At 34.3% G+C, this 20,718-nt stretch overlaps 1 protein-coding gene across 2 annotated transcripts in view; it reads right to left on the bottom strand.

Moving 5' to 3' along the window:
• The window catches only part of CDH7 (cadherin 7), a 123,242-nt gene that overhangs the window by 44,661 nt on the left and 57,863 nt on the right, over nucleotides 1-20,718 (bottom strand). For both annotated transcript variants that reach the window (XM_041740002.1, XM_041740001.1), the window contains exons 5-6: nucleotides 14,618-14,785; nucleotides 11,594-11,781 (exon numbers count right to left, since the gene is read on the bottom strand). In XM_041740002.1, the coding sequence (XP_041595936.1) occupies nucleotides 11,594-11,781; nucleotides 14,618-14,785 (356 nt within the window). The remainder of the gene's footprint in view (nucleotides 1-11,593; nucleotides 11,782-14,617; nucleotides 14,786-20,718) is intronic.

The following is a 20,718-nucleotide window of genomic DNA, read 5'->3' as shown; positions in this document are numbered from 1 at the left end:
TTTGCTGTAGAACTTTAATTCCTATTCCTCTTTCTTATTGACTTCTGTATAAGCAATACATTCCATAACTACCAGATTTCATGAACAGAGTTTTATTTGGAAAAAAATTAGGTAAGACAAAGTAAAGGAAGTAAAAGGAGGAAGATAAAGGTAATGTTTATTTTTTATTTTTTTAAAGGTAATGTTTAAACAGATTCTATCCACTATTGGGACTATGTATCACAATGAGACTATATAAAATTGGAAATTAACCCAAACCCCTATTACACTGTGGCTCACAACAGCAAGCAATATGGGGGATGAATAAGAACCTGGATTCAAATGGGAGTCAAACAGACCCAAACCAGTGATACCATAGAGCTATTCTGGACCTGCAGAAGCTGTGCTTTCATCTGTCAAGTGGCATGTATGTCAGACATGCTGAGAGAGAGAGAGAAGCAGCTTTTTTGGTATATTATTTCCTAAACTAGAAAATAGGGCTGTTTACATATTTTGCCATCAGAGATGATGAACTTCAGGGTTGAAAAAAAATTCCCAAAAAACTATAGAGAACAAAATGATGCTTAGCAGAGTGGAGGTGGGTGGGGGGATGGGTGAAACAGGTGATGGGGATTAAGAGAACACTTAACTTGATGATCACTGAATAATACGTGGAGCTGTTGAATCACTATATTGCACACCTGAAACTAATATAACACTATGTTAGCGATCCTGGAATTAAAATTAAAAAACTTTAAAAATAAGTATTATAATCAAGGCAGGGATGAACAACCTTTTCCTGTAAGGAGATAATACTAAACAATTAGGCTTTTCATGTTGTATATTCTCTGCCACCTGTCAATGAATTAGTGTGGCCAAGTGCCAATAATGCTTCATTTACAGGCAATGAAACATAAATTCTCTACAACTTTCACGTTTCACACAACACCCATCTTCCTTCCATTTTTCTCAATCACTTCAAAATACAAAACCATCCTTAGCCCTTGAGCTGTACAGAAATAGACAGGGAGTTGTTTGTCAACCCCTGATCTAAGGAACCCAAGGTAATAAGCTTTTCCCAGACTAGATGCTTACCCTTCTTCCTCCCGTCTCTCTTACTGCAATTAAGATGAACTATTCATGATAAGTAGGACATTTTGTGTCTTCCAGTTGATATCACCATCACCTGCTGGTCCCTCTTTCACATAATTTTGTCTTTAATTTCTCTAGTTGAAATATCATGAAGAACCACTATCACCTTCTTTATGAGTGTCCCCCTAACTTCCTTACCTAACAAATAATAAATCTTCTTTATACAAAAAGCTAACTATGAACAAGAAATTCTATACACATCTTGAATGTGCATTTAAAAAGATGCAAGGCTGGTATTATTCATCGATGTGAGAACCAAACATCAGGGAGTTCTAGTGAAAATTCAAAGTTAACCTGTGTAGTTGGCAAAGATACACTACGTGAAGACAAGGCCATGTCCACCCACCACCTATTCCCTTCCTGGTATAAAAATCAGGCTCAAAGAACAATTAAGGTCTCTTATTGTATGCTAGTATCACATTTAGGCATCTGCCCACCTCACCAACCCTATAGGTTTGCTGTAAAGTATTCCTAAATTTAAAACACCTAGAACATTGACTGAAACTGAGTAATTGCTGTATAAATATTCGCTTTGTTCCTATTCTATTATTCTTAGTGCCATTATTTCGTGCAAGATAATGAGGAAATAAAATGACACTTAAGACTATGCCTTCCTCCTCTGTTTCCCCATGACACCTAGGCCTCAGTAAAGTCAATTTGCAATATGTGTCTTGAATTAAAACAAAACAAAATGAAACAAAAACTATCATAAAGAGTGAGGTCTGGATAGTTTGTTCCCCTCCCCCTGCCATTTTTAGCCTTTTCGATAGTAAAACCTAAGTTAAAACATAATCTTGAATCCATTTAATAGAATCACTGCACTGCATTTGTCTTTCTCCATATAGCTTGGCTTCTGGTCTATAGCCAAATGTGCTCTCATTAAGCTCAATGGCCTCCTTTTAGATCTTGCACTTTTGGGCAATGCTGGTGTTGATGTTTAGGAATTAATCCAAGTTAAACTCTTCTTTTGGAAATTGTTCATTCTGCTCTTCTAAACATGGCATGGTACCAACAGGGCTGATTAGAGAGAGAGTGTGTGCGCACATACACACATGTGCCTGTCTATATATTTAGTGTCTATGTCTAATGTGGATTTTGTACAAAAGCACTAAGATTGTTTGTCATTTTTAAAGACACTTCTTTTTCTAGAGATTCCAGCTGTCTTTTGGATCAAAGCATATTCTGCTGCTTTCAATATCTTCCCTACTTGTTGATCAAACCAATAGAAATCTTTTCCTCCTAAGTAAAGGAGCTTAAATGAGGTATCTATAGAAAAAGAACCCTCAATCACAATTTTTTCCTTTACAATAATTTTACTCAAAATAAATCTACTGTACAGAATCTTAAAAGTGATCTACAACCTTGAAAAAGGTCTCTCCATAAGAATAATTTTGTACACCTAAATACAAGAATAAGAATTCTAAAATTATCCCCCCATCAATAACTTTTCAAAAGCAAAACACACCTTTATTATGTACAACTGCATTATTCCTTTGTGTTGTCCATTCCCTGAGTTGTGCCTAAGAAAGTCTTAATGTTTCCCTCTTGGCCCCTGGACTCTCATTTCTTAGAGCAGTGACTTTAGAAAACTTGTAAGTCCATTCTCTGCCCCTTTGAGATGGAAATTTTTTTTTAAAAAGTTTCTTGCCATTTTTACAGCCCAAGAATGTCTTCCTCAAGAAACAGGGAGTCATCTCTTTGAAATATCATCATCAAGGAAGAAAGAGCTGCTGTGAAGAGTAAGAGCCAACTCTGTCTGAGCCTTGCTCCAAGCTATAAAACTACCTCCTGTTGTGAAGCTACAAGATATTTTACTTTCCCTTTAGGTAAAGTCAATCAGCACATACAGAAGCCCTGTTATCCACCCACCACCCAAATACACTCCAGCACTTAACTCACCTGCCCTCTCTCTCACCTGACTTGAGTTTATACTGAATTTTGGCCTCCTTCTCCTGTGGCCACATCCTTGAAGTCTGTCTTACCCTGTTTAAATTTGTCCAGTGCAATTTTTGCCGACAGTTGCAAGTGACTTCAGCATCTTCTGAAGATTTTATTTGTCTTGAAATCTTTTGTGCATCATGAAACCTATATGTGGATTTGGGCAATAAGCTGTTTTTATAGAGAGGGAAAATATGTTCCAAATTGTTATATATATATACATATGTGTATATATATATACACATATGTATATATATATGATTCTATATTTGGATGCACCATGTTGATGCATTAAAAAAATGTAAGGACAAACAAATCATTTGAAAGTGAGCAAAATAAGTATAGGCAAATTTGGAATAAGCAAAACAAGAAAGACTTCTGGGTACCACCATGTCCAGTTTATATTTCTATGAGAGTCATTATTTTGACTTTTCAAAAAATTATGCTTTAATGCAACTCTTTATCAGGTATTTCATACAAATATTCACATTTTGCAAATAGACTACTATTTATACACAGAAAGTATCTAGTGCTCTCTAGGTAAATTGGGACCCTAACGAAGATATTATGAATAACTGCAGAAATGTTTAAAGACTGAAATGTTAAAGTATGTCAACATATGAAGAATAAAGCAAGGATATAAATATCAGGAATAATTATTTCCATTATCTAGCCACACAAGTGTCCTCTGGCTTCCATGAGTATTAAATTAACATCTCCTAACCTAGATACTAGCAAACAGAAGCAATTAAGCAGATACAACACATCTCCATTTTCTAAGTTAAAAAAAAAAATCTAAGGCCATCAACTAAATGTACATATGTTTCAGATTTTTAGTTAACCTATCTACAAAGAGAACCATAAACTGCTAACTGAATTCCCTGTTAACAATACACATTTATATAGGCCTTAACATATGCAGGTTTTCATTCTATGAGTTTTACAATATTGACTTATTAACTGCTCACACTCATTGATTCTCACAAGATAATACTGTCAGATAACACAGTTCTTAACAGATCATTCTGACAAATCTGGAAACTGAGTCAAGGACAGATTGAGTTTCTTGCTCATAATCACACAGGATGGTTCCAGGGTCTTTGTTTCCACAGACTAAGAAAAAACATCAGAATGAATTGGAAGCATGAATCAGGTAATCTAAAACAAGCAAAAAGAATAGTAGTGAATCTCAGGATGTTGACAAAGGAAGAAAGTAGGATCAACCATATAAAACTGATATAGTTTATGCTGCAATGGTGAGAGAGAAATTGAGGGCTGTTATCATCAAAATGTCTACTGTCATCACGTATTATTTCAACTAGAGCACAAAATGCCTAAATCAGGAACTCCCCAGATTCTTATCCATATCTAGTTAATTAATGTCTGGCTTTCTCTTTTAGGTACTGTTGTCTGTACTCCACTCAACAGAAATGTTCCACTATGACTTCTGTATTAATGTCCTGTGGCTGCAGTAGCAAACACCATGAATTTAGTGTCTTAAAATACATCAATTTATTGTTTTATACCATTTTGGAGTTCAGAGGTCTAAATCAAGGTGTTGGCAGGGGTGTGTTCCTTCTCAAGGCTTCAGGGAAGAATCATTCCTGCTTCTAAAAGCCACACGAGTTCTTGGCTCATAGCTTCTTCTTCCATCTTTAAAACACATCACTTTTTCCCTCTGGTTCTGTTCCCACATCCCTCATCTAAGGTCCTCATGATTACACCGAACACAATGAGATAATCTATGAAAATCTCCCCATCTCCACCCCGTTAACTTAATCACATCTGCAAAATCCCTTTTGTCATACAGGGTCAACTACTCATAGCTTCCAGAGATTAGGACATGGGTATCTTTGGGATGCATAGCAGGGGTACACTATTCTGTGTACCACATACTCCCTGTGAATTTAGGCTTTTTTTGGTTTCATAAGCAGAAAATAGAAAACAAGCCTTGCAAATGACTATATTCTTTCCCAGTGTAACATAACAGCTGAAGCAGAGCTATTTCCCAGCATGACTAGACCCAGTGACTTCCTGTGGAAGGGCCTCACACATTTTCAGGCAACCTGAATCCAGATTATGACCCAAAGGCAGTTTAGCTTCTATTTTTCTAGGAGCCTTTACCAAAGAGCAGCTAATATTAACTTATTTTGGCCCACATAATTATTTTGTGAGTAATGCAGAAACAGGAGAGAAGACTACAGCCTAAGTCAGCAGACCTGAGATTCTTTTGCCATTTCATCTATGTGTGACCCAAAGATTAAATTTTTAGTTTCTCTGGAGCACTGCTGGGACTCAAAACCTTTTTTTCTACTTTCCCAGCATCCACAGTATTTTATAGCTCCTCTCTTTTCATGTGTGTTTTTTTACACTCACTTCTCAAACCTTGGCTGGCCTGTCTTGCTTTGATGGCTATAACGTGGCACAATAATATGCCAATTCTTGATATCGGCTTCAAGAGACCTTGTAGCTTCGATTCTTGCCACTCTTGGAACAAAGCCAAGTTACCTACTGGAGATGAGACACATTTATACCCCCCCCTTGTCCCATCAGGGGACACTTCCATAGAGGCAGACCCACCACGCTGATCAGGAGCTGGCCACTGATCCAAGTGTGAGCCTACCTCAGATCAGCAGAAAAATCATCTGGCTGAACTTCCATCAAACTGCTAACTCACAAAATCATGACGTAAAGAAATACTGTTGTTTAAAGTAGTAGATTTTGGGGGTAATTCATTAAGTAGCAATGAATAGTTGATACAGCTATGGAGAGAAATAATAAAAGTTGGTGGCTTCAGTTTTTGACATCATGTGGCAGCATATTTTGATATGATGGCAGCAGATACAGTGAAAATGACCAAAATAGCCTCAAAATGACCAAATGAAATAGTGAGAAACAGGTCATATCCAGACATGTGAATTTCTTTGAATTCCAGGCCCTTGGCTCTTCTAAGCATTTCCTTATTGGTTTATATTTTATCTTTATTATCTAAAATAGATTCCGGAATCCATCAGTTCCCTCCTCTACTAATAATATGTGCAATTCCTTTTCTTTATCTGAATATATTTATATTTTAGATTTCCTTTGTGGTTCAGTTACTTATAAAGTCTTTTAAAAAAAGACTGGAAAAATAAAACAATTTCCCTTCTCAGAATCTTTTCCTACCTTGCTAACTTAAACTTTTTAGTTTTACCAAGTAATGTTGAAAGCATTCTTTCCCTTACTTTATTATATTTTTTAAAGTAAATATCAGTCCTGGAAAAATAAAACAATTTCCCTTCTCAGAATCTTTTCCTACCCTGCTAACTTAAACTTTTTAGTTTTACCAAGTAATGTTGAAAGCATTCTTTCCCTTACTTTATTATATTTTTTAAAGTAACCTCAATGCCCAATGTGGGGCTTGAACTCACGACCATGAGATCAAGAATTGCCTACTCCACTGACTGAGCCAGCCAGACACCCCTTTCCCTTACTTTATATACATGTGTTAGGGATATTCTCAAGTGCCCCTTTTAATTTTAATTATCATGCATATGGTAATGCCTCCCAGACCTAAGTTTGTACTCTAGACCTCTGCCTTGAGCTACAAATCCTTACTCATGACCTCCTAGACATTATTATCCAGATACCACAGGCACTTCACACGTATTCCAAATCATAATAATCATCTGCACACTCCCATTTGAAAGGAATGGCACAATTATTCATCTAGTTACTCACACTGGAAACATTAAGTTTTGTCCTTAAATTCTCTCTTCAACTTTCTTATACAATCACTAAATCTTATCTCTTTCTTAAATATCTCTTTCTTAAATATGTCTTTCTTGGAAGCCTACCCATCGAAACTAATTCAGGAAACAACACACCATGGAAAAAGACAGAAGTAAGGAAAAAAAATTGTACATTATCTGTGACTTGTACTAAGCAAAAAAAAAAAAAAAAAGTGATGGACTCACTGGAAAATGTCTTTGGCATATACATATCAAAGCAGAACACTGCTCTGATAACTGTCAAAATCAAAGCAAACAGAAATACTCCTAAGTGAACATGGCCTTTGCCTCTTTGATCAAGACTATCATGTGTTGACATTTATATTACTATCAACGTCTTTCAAAGACTGTCAATTTCTTATTTCCTTTTTAAGCCCTTAAATTCTTCTCTAATCTTGGCTATTCAAACATGGCTAAGTTTATATCTTAATAAGTAGATTGCCTATATATACGCACACATGAGCATAATGATGAAAATGATATAAGGATCTACTTAAATATACACAGAAATAATGGGTTGAATAAATTGGAAAACATAATCTGAAATTCAGAAGTTAACTACAGTTACCATTATTAATCTTATCACAGCCAACCTTTAAAACCAAAATAATCCAAAATGTATGCCTTTTCACAGTCCAATGAGAGAAATGTCTTTGTTCCACTTTAAGAAATGTGCCTCCACGGCACCAGGATTAATTGAATAAAATCTTTTGAAAGAAAAACAATGATAAGAAGACATATAAATTAGAAACGTCAGTTTGATATACCTCCACCACACATCAGCAGCATTTTACGAAGTGATGAAATAGATACTTGACTCTGGGAATTAGCTCCTCCTTATTGCAAGCAGGAAACAAAGGACACGTTTCAATAACAAGATAGTAAACCCCAGAGCTTAGAAATCCTTGTGGCAGAGTTGAAGGCTGAAAGGAAAGTATATAGTCTAACTCCTCCTCCCCCCGCCCCCCACCAGTGAAGGCATGCGGGCCTCCTTATCAATACTTCTATAATAATGCTCTATTATTCGATGGCTTTGGCTTCATTCAGAATTTTTAAAGGTATGAACATAAGGAGATTATGAAGATAACATAGGATTGGCCAGAAAAAAGCTTAAATATACTATTTTGACAGTGAAAATGTGATCCTCCAAACACCATCCATATGCCAGACATGAATGTGTACTCATCCTTCACAGGAAATACATCCTGAAAATGCTCATTTTTTACTTCACTGTGACTGTATAGTAATGTATTTTATAAAAGCAAAATCCCATATTTAATCCCTACTGAGGTCTTATATTGAAAACTGAAGCACATTAGAGGAAAGATCGTCATATCTCAAAGGAAAAATAGGAAATTATAGTTCCCACATTGTAAATTATGATGCAAAAATGTAAGCAGAAAAAACTCTAGGTGGAAAGAAAGACAGTTTTCACTCACATGGGATAATATTTATGTTTACACTTTGTGAATTTGGAAGCCCTGTGCAACTGGGTATAAGGGTTATCATTAAATCATTCATAAATGGCCAAAGCAGCAGCTTATATTCTGCTTTAACTGTGAAACACTGTATTATCATCATGATTTAAAACAATATTTAAACTATACAATCATGTTTATAATTCTGTGAAAATACCTACAAAAACCTTTAGCCTTGGGGATTCTGGCTATTTGGGCATATTTATAAACATTTTCTATATAAGACATTGGAGCAATAATAGCATAAGTGAAGGTAATCTTTCACAATTCTGTACTTATTTTTCTCTTTCTAACATATCTTTAAAGAGATTGTTTTCTCGTTCTCTCTCTGCTTTTAGGTTCACTTAATGCAAAGCATGACATGTAAATGTTTCCAAATATGATAACAATTTGCTCAAACTGGAATAAATCTCATTATAACCATGACAGCGCATTGTTTCTGACAAAGCAATGAACTAAAGTTTTATTATACTACAGAGAGAAAATAAATTCACGTGATAGTCAAGCATGGTCCACAGGTACAAAATAACCTATTTCCAAAAGAAATATCTATATAAACAAAGAGTGAAACTCAGTTATCCCAATGTGAAATAATATTTAGAGACATTCACAATCATAAGAACAAATACATGTATCAACATCCTAGCAGTGCCTGGTTGTAAATGTTTTCCAATAGTTTGGAGAGACTAGAAAACCCATCAAAAAATGGATCCTTTTTATGGACTGTCCATTCTATTGTTTATCTAAATGAAAATTTAAAACTATTCTAAGAACAATGGGAGAATGCTTCATTTGGTTTTCTTTAGAATTTCTTGGTTTTAGTAAGAATGCTCTGTGACTCAGGTTCAGAAATCCATTCTGGATTTCATAGATGATTCTACTATTCTCTACCTGCTCATATACATTTCCACGTGCTGTGAGGAACCTCTGGTAGCATTTTACCTGGAATGAAATCCAGAACCCCCCTTCACTGAAATCGTAATAAAAAAACTTGAAAATTAAAATACTGCCTTGAGGACCATATGCAGTTGTTAGTTCTGACAGAGGGAATCAGAAAATCTTAAGGACAGACCTCTTTCATTCTGAATAAAACCACTCTAAAGAGGCTAATTAATCTTTTTTTAATGTTAAGCAAAAACACTCTTCTGAAATAGAGACTCAAGATCCTATTGGGTTCATGATGGAATATCACTTGGATTTAGGTTTAAAGACTGCCCTTAGGAGATTAGCAGACTACACTGCTTTAAGATGGAAGACTTTAGGGGTAGTGGGCCAAGTATAGATATTCTTTTCATGAAGCCGCTGTCCTTAGATTGAAGATGAAAGTTCATAGAGCAGTTTTATGAGCTATCGTGAAGCTTAACTTACTTTTGTAGCTACTATCATGATTGAAAATTCTTGTTAATTTTAATAATCCTTGTGAATTCTTTTGGAATTTCTATGTATATAACCTCATTAATGATAATTTTACTGCTTCCTTTCAATTTTTTGTATCCCTCTCTCTTCTTCCCTTAGTATAACGTAGATTGCTTTCAACCTAGTTGGATTAATAAAGTGTTTTTGAATCTTGAACAACAATTTAAAGAAAGGGTGGATCTGAGAAGCTAGAAAAAGGTTGTGAACTCAAGAGCTATTAAAACAGTTTTAGAGTGAGCAATGATAACCATCCTTAAGATAATGCCAAGGAGAATAGAAAAAACATACAGCCAAGAGCTATTATGGATCAAGGGGGAGCAAAAGAGAAGCTAGAAATGACTTCAAGGCTTTAAGCTTAAAAAAAAAAGTGTGCTATTTGACTGTGGCCAGAATTAACAATGAATTCCCTAAAACTTTAAAAAGTAATATTCAGAAATTGAGGATAATTTTTAATCACTGAATTAAATATATCATATATATTTTTAATGTACATGTTTGAATAATTTGTGCTTTCTTTATATATGAAATGCACATGTTCAATAAAAATCAATATATATATTTTAAAATTCTAGAATATGAACAGATTGATTTCAGTTGACTCTTTGAAATCTTTGAGCAGCACTGTACCTTATTGCATTCGTTTTATTTTAGACAACAAAACAAAACATTTTGCCAACAGTTGGCCTATCCTAGTTATTAAAACTTTTTTACACAGATTGTCACCAGCTGAGCTAAAATAGCAGCTGTCCACTGGAAATAATTGCAGAAATGTTTTGCGCATTGGCCTGAAATCAAACATATGTTTTCCTGTAACAATTAAAATATAACTTTCTTTATTGACACGTGTTAATTATTGAAGTGTTAATTACAAAGTTATACACCTGGATTGTCAGACTGGCATAAAATTCCATTATTTAGGGGGTGGGGATTTTCACATATCCTATATTTTAGTATTTTCAAATAGTTGAGAAAATAAGACTATATTCTGCAATAATTCTTTTGTTTTTAATTTAACATTTGTCAAAGACGTCTATACAAAGCAGAGGGAATAAATAGCTCATTATCCCCCATATCTAATCAGTAGTATGAGCTAATTTAAATATACCATGACAGAGTCTTCAGTTAGGATTATAGTGATTTTCTATCTCCTTTGCACTTATATTTAAGGGATTATGATAAGCTTTACAACTTTTCATGCTCTGTATGAATTCTTCCAACACTTCAACTAGTATAAACTTAGAAAGGGAATAAATGATAATGTAGTAAGTTTTCAACATTTTGGTTTCTATTTCCAACTTTGCACTGTTTTCATATATAGACTGTTTGTCTAGTTGCTAACAAAGATGTGTAGTTGATTTTAGGGTTTCCTGGAAGAGTCAACAAAGAAACACATCTCTCCACATAAGTCATTTAAAACGGTTTATCTGGGGAGGCAGGCGGGGGCATGGAGTGACTGGGTGATGGACACTGAGGGGGGCACTTGACGGGGTGAGCACTGGGTGTTACACTATATGTTGGCAAATCGAACTCCAATAAAAAGCATATATATAAATAAAATAAAACAGTACATCTGCCAGTGTGCCTTGCTGTCACAGAACTATAGATAAGGGCTATGGCTTTACTCAGAGTAGACTAGTTAGGGCATTACTACAAATGTCATTCAAGATTTTCTATGATTCTGACACCTAAAAATAAATGCATAGCTTTTTGTCTTACAGTTAAAGTAGTAATAGCTCCACATGGTCATTTATTTTGACTAATACATTCTTTCATCAAAGCAAATGTGGCCTTGCCACATTAGTGGCACTAGTGGTAGTTTGGTGCTATCTTCAAAGAAAACAAAAATAAGGAAAATATTACCTTTTGTATAGTAATGATTCCTTCCTGTGTATCTTTGTCAACAGAAATCTTGAAAATCCCTAATCCATCACCATCCACAATTTTGTATTCCATTTCAGCATTAGCTCCTATATCAGCATCAGCCGCTTTGATTCTGGCCACAACGGAGGCCACTGGCAATGACTCTGGGACGTTATACTGGTAAGACCCTGTGAAATTCACAAGAAGAAATGAACAAACTACATGAAAGCTAACCATTAAATACTTAACTATTTGGTGGTTTGCATCACCTCCGCTTAATGTCTTTTTATATTTTACTAAAAAAGATGCTATAGCAATAGGAGATAAATGACAAGTTTCATATAGACTCAAGAAATTTCTTGGCAATTATCTAATAATAATTAACATGTGACAACAGAAACAGCCTGAAGAAAACATGATAAGAGCCTCTGTTCCTGTATGTCATGGTGAGAAATAAGCTATTTTTAATATTAAAATAAATTTAAACTAATTATACATGAGATTAACATATAACCATTAAATCTAAATAATTAAAATATAATTAATATAAATATTAAAAAACCAAAAACAGTATAGCTTAGGCTTCAAATGGGCAAATATGAGACTAAACAGTTCTGATTACTTATTGTTAGGATTTATATAACTGTCTTTTACTAAGAAAGTTTCAGAAAACTGGACAAGGGAGTTGATGAAAGACCACATTTATCTTGTTTGAGCTCATAAATTTATCAGGAATAGGAGTTATCTCTGTGGGTTGTATGTAGAACTGATCTGGGACAACAGCCCAAGAGCAGAGGCAATACTGTTTGAACAGAAGGAAAGAAAAGGAAAATAGAAAGAGAAGCTTTTTAACTTTCTTTTGTAAAAATTCCTCTTCACCATCCTGCAAGAAAAAAAAAAAAAGCCTTGGAAAGCAGATGACCATGAATCATCCCTTCGAAACTAGGAAACTCCTCAGAATCATTTTTCTCTAATCATCTGTTTTTTCCTGCTTCCTCCACCTATTCCATTCCCTTCTGGTTGTTAAATGCAGTGTCTTTTCACTTCTTTGTGAAAAGAAAAGATTCTCTTTGAAGGAGCAGAAGAAGGAAAATGTATCCATATGAAAGGACCACATTTTCAGCTCAGAATTATTATTATTAGCAATTTTCTAAATTTTGTGAACAGTCACTGACTAAAAAAAAAAAAGACAAGATATGCTGATGACTTTTCAGTGACCCTTTTCAGACATCCAGAAGCATCCTTAGTAAACTCCAGAAACTTTAAGGATAGAATATTAACTACACATGGTAAAGAGAAATCCAGTAAAAATGAAAAACCTCATGACATATCCTTGGCTTCCCTCACTTTAATAAGTATGAGAGTATCTAATAAGCTAGAAAACCTGTCCTATACCTTAGCAAATCATGACAACTGAAATAACAAAAATTCTAAGTATCAACTCTTATCACTCTAGGTTTAAAGAAAAATAGTTAATTTTATTATGAGCCCAATATCATTACATCATTGCTTTGCTTCTTCTACAACCTTCCTCTCCTCTCCCATCATAAGCTATCAAGAGCACAATTAAGGATAAGTTCATTTTTTTATGAATGCTAAACTTAGAGTAATTTCACACTTTATTTTGTTAGGAGGTATTACAATGTCTGTAGTAGAACTATTATAAAATATTGCATATTAAAAATATGTAAAATAAAAATGAAACATCAAAAGACGAAGTATTTGCAGGAAAATACAGTGACTTTCATATTTGCAGAGAAAGCTTCCTTGACATTGTTCACTTCCAAGATCTGTTTTTGTAATGGAGTTTAATTACTCATGACTATTGAACAAATGTTTTAGAGACATCAGAGTCTATACAATTTCCTTATTTCCCTGAGCGCTATAAAGAAATACTACATACACTTATAAAGAAGAAAGAAAAAAACCTGAAAGAGAGTGAGATGAAATGCTTTTCTATAATCAAGACATTTCTACCTAGAATTATTTTCCCCTTTTCTCATCTAAGTCAAAAGCCATTTTGGTCACAGAAACTAAATTGAGGGCATGTGGTTTTCTGGTTCTTTGAATTGACTTCTTTTGAAACAGTGAATGTTTGCACAAGAAAGAGACGGTAAAACTGCTAAAGGAATGTTTAATGTGCATGAAGCAGTAAAAAAAAAAGTGTGGAATATAAAATGAAAAAAAGTTTAGCGTTCTTCTATTTTTATCTTTAAAAACAAATCAAATCAATACTTTTAGGGGCACCTAGGTGGCTCAGTTGGTTGTGTCTGCCTTCTGCTCATATCATGATCCTAGGGTCCTAGGATACAGCCCTGCTTGGGGCTCTCTGCTCAGTGGGGAGGCTGCTTCTTCCTCTCCCTCTGCCTTTCCCTCTGCTTGTGCTCTTTCACTCTCTCTCTCACATAAATAAATAAAATCTTTTTTTTTTTTTTTATTTATGATAGTCACAGAGAGAGAGAGAGAGAGAGAGAGGCAGAGACACAGGCGGAGGGAGAAGCAGGCTCCATGCACCGGGAGCCTGATGTGGGATTCGATCCCGGGTCTCCAGGATCGCGCCCTGGGCCAAAGGCAGGCGCCAAACCGCTGCGCCACCCAGGGATCCCTAAATAAATAAAATCTTAAAAAAAAAATAAATCAACACTTTTAGTGTACAGAATACATGATATGCATCTGAATGTTATAATTGGCAAAAAACCTTACTTACAAAGAACATCTTAGAATGAAAAGATGAATATATAAATAAACTTAATAACTGGTATTAAAAGTGAGAACCAAAGAAAAACCATATTATATTGAAGACAGACGTAATACAAAGACAGGACTGCCTCTTTTCACTTTCAATACCCTTACTATTCTACATTTCTGAATTAAAACCATTCCCCCAATAAAACAAAACTATGGGAAAATGTAGTAAGATAATCACTTGTTTGAGAAATATTTGGAAAAATTTCCTTTCAAAAGACAGTTCTAGAGGTTGGCAATGAAAGTGAGGAACTTGCAGCATTTAACAAAACAGCTTACTTCGAGGAAAGCGAGGTGGGTTATCATTGACATCAGTTAGGGTCACCGTGACAGACGTGGTTCCTGAGAGTCCTCCATTTTGACCAACCATATCCTTTGCCTGAATAACAAGCAAATACTGGTCTTTAGCCTCTCTATCCATGTTTGGAAGGGCGGTCTTGATGACTCCTGTAAAATTTCAAATCCCAGTAAAACGCATCATGAATCATTGCATTTATACTGTCGAAGAACACTGATACAGGTAGCAAGTCACTCCTGAGTTCCTGCCATTTATTGTTTTATTTTAAATAGTCTTAAAGCCTATTCAAGACCAAAGGGACATAATAATCGCATATGTGATTACAAAACACATAAAATACTGTAATATGGAAAAGCAGGGCTTCTCAATATTGGATAGAGAGGATTATCTTTCGGTTTTATGAAAATACGGTTTGGAAATATCAACTTACAAAATAAATAACATGAACTCCTCACCTAGAATAATGCGCAGTCACCTGTCAGGTATATGACAATGGAACTCTCCTTCTCTTTCACCCTCTCCAACAACTTAACTCCCAGGTGATCTGATATCACTATAACCTTTCAGTTATGGTTCCTACTACCTCTTTTTGGGCAAAATGGCTGAAACAGTCCACAAAGAAAAAAATAGGAGTGATTTATGTTTAATAAGAAAAATACCATTCCAAACTATGGCTATGTTTGTGGATGTGGTTATGATGTAGGATGATCTCAAGCTGTATGGAAAGATCTGAGAAAAAGTATTAAGGATGAGAACGAATATGTTAATATAAATCAGGAACACTGAAAGCATTCATGTGTTTTGTTGTTTGTTTCTAATCAATTGCACTGAATATTGATCACTCTTAGGGCTTCAGTGTATGAGAAATAGATTTCAGAGTTCCATTTTGCTCAATGGGGAAACTTGACAGAATAATTGTGGAGCAGTGAATTAGTTGTTGTATAATTATTTAATTACTGCCTAAGTATATTAGGCAATAATATTTAATTATGGGATGAAATTTAATTTAATGTTATATGTAAATACATAAAATGATATATATATACCTATTACACTTAGTGTATGTACATAGAGGTGATATCAAATAAAAATGTATTTAATATTGATCAATATAAACCTTGGAACTAGCAATATGAGGTCATCTTTACTAATTAAATATAAGTTCAGAATTCTACTTAATTATTTCTTGCAATTTCATCTTTTCCAACAAAGACTGTCTTATCTGTCCACCTAAGACCAGAGCTGGAAAGATATCTAATCTATTTTATTAAACAGATTCTACTTTTTATGGGGAAGTCAAGTTTAGACCTGAGGAAGAGAAACTCTAATATCATGGACTTCTCAGTAGCAAAACCAAGTTGCTTGATAAAAGATGGCTCTTTGGGGATAAAACAATTGCAAAAAAATTGTTTAAATTAGGATGAAGGTTCATTCTTTCTTCATATTTATTTTTTCCCTCATGTTTAGCACAAAAATGTCATATCCTCCAAATTTATAATCTTTTAAAGCTGCCAATTTAAATCATTTAAAGGATGATTATTCAATGTAAACATGTAATAAAGGTGTGCTATATGTTGCATATAATATGTGCTATATTTTATTTACAGTGTATGTTATATCAAGTATAAGCCTAGGAGAAATTATACGAGGCCTGCCCTAAACTTCATAATACTCTACAGTTTGGTAACTATTCTAGGGGTGGGAAACAGATGAGAAAAGCCTTTCAAGAGCATAGGAAAAATTTAAGCAATTTGTTATTATTTCCCAAGATTCCAAGTTAAACAACACTCATACTGTCTTAAGTAACCATATTTTTGTTTAGTCTGAGCACTAACTATCAAACACAAACACACCCACACACATACCCAGATCAACGACACATCAGTATTTTAAGTATTTAAGTTATATCTTTTTGATTTAGGACTACTCAAATTTTTTTGTTTTAAAATATTGACTACTCTTTCTTATCGGGCAGTGTTGATATAAGCACAGTAACACAGGCTCAGTTAAAGTTCCTCACTGAATTCTTTTGGTGATCTGCCCACTGCTTATAGTTAGTATGTGAAATATCAAGGCAACATGAAAATTGTAAGAAATAGTCACATACTAATCTGCTTTGATTGATTAGTGTCTAATACATATTCTTACTGTCATAACGACTCTAGGTGTATTTCACATTTGTTCAATACTTCTGTTAACTGTATAATACAATGAGTGCTGATCTCAGTATTAATGTTACTGAGCATAAACAGTCTTATCTAAGAATTCTGGGACTTACATCTCTCCATCTTTTTCCTTTCTTTTGTTTCTGATGTTAATAATCCTTTATTTGTAACTTACTTTTAAAAATATATTGAGGATTGGCTCTTTTGATCACTATCATTAAATGACAAAATATTAATGAGTTTTCTTTAGAATCATTTCCTATTTGTTCAGGTTCTTTATTTTTAACATCTGTGCATCTCATTTTTCCTTCCAATATCAAGAGGTACAAGTGAGCTTTCATCCTTATACCTTTATTTTGATGGAGAGAGCCTTACTATCTCAACTAATCAGCAAGGAAAACACTGCAGCCTCATCCTCTCATGGTTTTGCTTGGTGGCATTATTTTTGTAAGGAAATACAACATTATTAAGAAAGAAGTCTGGTAGTCAAAGTTACTTATTTTTCACACCTCTAATTGTTTCTTTACAAGTGATCTTATAAGTAGCACTTTTCCAAAGTAAAAGTCATCACAAAGTTTGCAAAGTAACCAGGTGGCAAAGGTAATTTCCAAATATCTCAACTATTAAACATATTTTTGACAAGAATAGAATTGGGAGAGAAATGAATTTAAATAAGGACATTCAAAAATAATAGATTTCCAGTTCCATGACTTTTGCTAGCTCTTTACTTTTAAGTAAAACTGTCTACATTTGGAAAAGAGTTCTCATGCACTGGATCTGATTTGCACTTTGCTATATATTATAAAGAAATATAGCAAATTGCTAATGCTACATCTCTAACGTAGTAAAGGCCAGTCTTGTTTAGCCAGGACCCTACAGGTCTGTGAGATTTTCATGGAAGACAACAACATTATTTAATTTCAATATCAGTCATTTTAAGCCACTTACGATGAGAAGAATATATACTGTAGGTCCTTAGAAAGGAGATTAGCTCAGATTTTAAAATTCCTGAATGATAATTTTTAATAGATTATGTCATCTGACACAGTAACCTAGAACTTTCCATTATTTATAATACCCAGTCACAAAAAAGTGCTGTGCACTTTAAACATAAATTTATTATCACTATTGCTCAACAACTCTCTGGTATTTAGTCTGGGAATACATTTTCAGATGATTCTTTAATTTCCTAACAGCCACTGATTTTTTTTAAGCATATTCTTTTACCATGAAACTTCTGAAGAATTTATATATATGTATACACACACACACACACACACATACATATATATATACGAAATATACATATACATATATATATATACTAAATGTAACAGATAAGAGCTTGTCCTGAAATCCACCCGTTTAGGGAACCAAACAATCACTCAGGTCTTGAACTGGTCTCAGATGTCCACGCAACCACGTGACCTATGTAACACAGGGCTACAGGGCTTCGTGTCGTGTGCATTTGAAACATATAGATGTACATAGTGACTCTCTTCCTATTAGTTTATATTTCTTTATAAATTTCACGCCTATGTCTTATTTATATTTGGTCTGTTTTCCTGTAAGTGAAACAAAAAAACAGAACCATAAAAAGTCAGAGAAGAACCAATAATAGCAAACATGGAAGCTTCTGGAACTCTAAACAATTTCAGAGTTGGCATCAAATAAAGTATCCCTGAAGAAAGGACTCTTGTAATCTGTGAGAGGACATCTTCAGCCAGCAAGCCCAACAGGAGTGAGGGTCCTCCTCCACAGAATGGAATGCATTTGAAGGGCATATTTGGGAGGGGGCTTTGTTATGAGATATTACTTATATAAAATTATGATGTAGCAAGTGGTTATGTAATATATGATGCAGGTATTGTGTAGTCACACCTCTTAATGTTTAAGAAGGAACTCTAAATGACAAGAGGTGTTTATCATTTAATCCATTTTTCAGGACCAGCTTCATGACCATGTGACCTGTGCAGGCACACAGGTGCCATGCTTTGTTTCTTGCCCTGTTGATAGTATCTTGCAATCCTATTAATTTTAGAAGAGACGGTCTGCATTTCCATTTTGAACTGCAAATTATGTAGCCAGTCCTGCCATATATCAAATACTGAAACAAGGATCTACTTCTTTGCAGGTTACAGAGTAGATGAACACCTTAGAATATCCATAAGTCTCCCAACAGTTTGTAGTCATTATGGAGATAGGTGGTGTGAAGCTTTGCAGCTCTTTTAATGTTGCCTTATCCTGCTTCTAGTGCCATTCTGTTTGCTTATTAACAAGTTGTTAGCATTGGCTTTTGTAGCTACTCACATTCTTATTTTATGGATGGAGAAATGAAAATAGAAAATACACTTATCCTATGGTCTTTTGGGCTGTGAGTGGTGCCATAGGTGTAATATGTGATTGGAGGTTTTAGCCATGTTAGGTTCATGATGTGTGATTAATAAATGGTAATGGGTATTATTAACATTAAGAAAAAAGAAATCATAAGTTAACCTTATAGAAATGTACCTAACAGTGATTCCCTGTGCCTATTTTTACAAAATCTTGGTTTAGCATATTTTCAGTACTTTTCCTATCAAAAATTTTACTTTCTTCTCAAAAACTCTTAGATTTAAAGATTCAGAAATTCATGTATTTCTCACACAGATAAAAGTCAGGCTGACACCAAGTATGAAGAATAAGTCAAACTTGATTTACACATCTCCATGCCCCTAAGGATTGAAAGCTTTCCATTTTTGTGAAAAAAATACATTTTCTTTGCAATAACACACTATCCATATTAAAAATTAGCAGAGGACAAAAATTCTCAGGATAACTCTGCACTAATGACTCTAGAAAGAGAAGTCCCAATGATTACCATAATTATAGTATGAAAAGCTCTAAACAAAATAAAACTAACCAATTCATCTCCTACAATAGACAATCCTTGAGATTCTGAAATTAGAATTAATTTGAAATACTAATAATGTGATCCTATGACATAGACTATTGTCCACTTGCTCAATAAGAGGCCATAACTCCACAGGACTTAAATAAAGACTATCGTCTTGCCACAAAGCTAAAATCACATGCCAATCATTAGTACCAGCAAAATATTTAACCCTAGGGATTAGTACATGCTATTTCTGGACAGGTTATATAATGCAGGAATGTATAATTTGTGAGCAAATTGTCAGAAACTTGTCAATGTCTTTGGAGGCTTAAAAAGTAGATATATAAGGGAATGGGTGGGTGTTTGAATTTAGGCTTCTCAGATCTATCATTAAATCAACCACAAGTTCTACATTCATAGGATTCATATCATAAATCAAATACTTTTGTTTACTTCTCCTTCAAGACTTGCTTAATCAGAACTGTTTCTTCTCTGTTAGACTTTCCAGGTGGCTTCCAGACTCTACCCTGACTTTAACATATAATATGCAAAGTAGTTTCTGTAAAAATTCTAATGGTGAGCTAGGTTTGAATTTATTTTTCTGTTCATGCATATTACAACCACCATTCTCAAAAGACATTTAAAATATTTATCCTCCACAGTGATTTGAAATGAATATTACCATTTATAAATATGGAAAACAGTATAAGTACCATTAAAATAATAATTTAAGGTCCCAGGCACTATCCAATAATCATGAACTTGGCTGTTTGAAGAATACTTTTCTTCATGATAAAGACAAAATTGTTACAATATGGAGAAATTTTGGATTTCATGGTGGTGAAGAAAATCAGTGACATAGGCCACCTATCTTCACACTCACCTCTCTTCCCTCCACAGAGAGCCAGAAAAGCAGAATAATGTTATTTTATAACCAAGACGACAGTGTTCCAAATTATAGTCTTACTTAATGTAAACTCTTTCAGCTTAAAAGTAAAACAGAACATCTAGCCAACCAAATGCATATTCTATCCAGAAAGCC

Source organism: Vulpes lagopus, chromosome 24 (assembly GCF_018345385.1).
Source record: "Vulpes lagopus strain Blue_001 chromosome 24, ASM1834538v1, whole genome shotgun sequence".
Classification (NCBI taxonomy): Eukaryota; Metazoa; Chordata; class Mammalia; order Carnivora; family Canidae; genus Vulpes; species Vulpes lagopus.
This window is presented reverse-complemented; position numbering and strand designations above follow the sequence as displayed.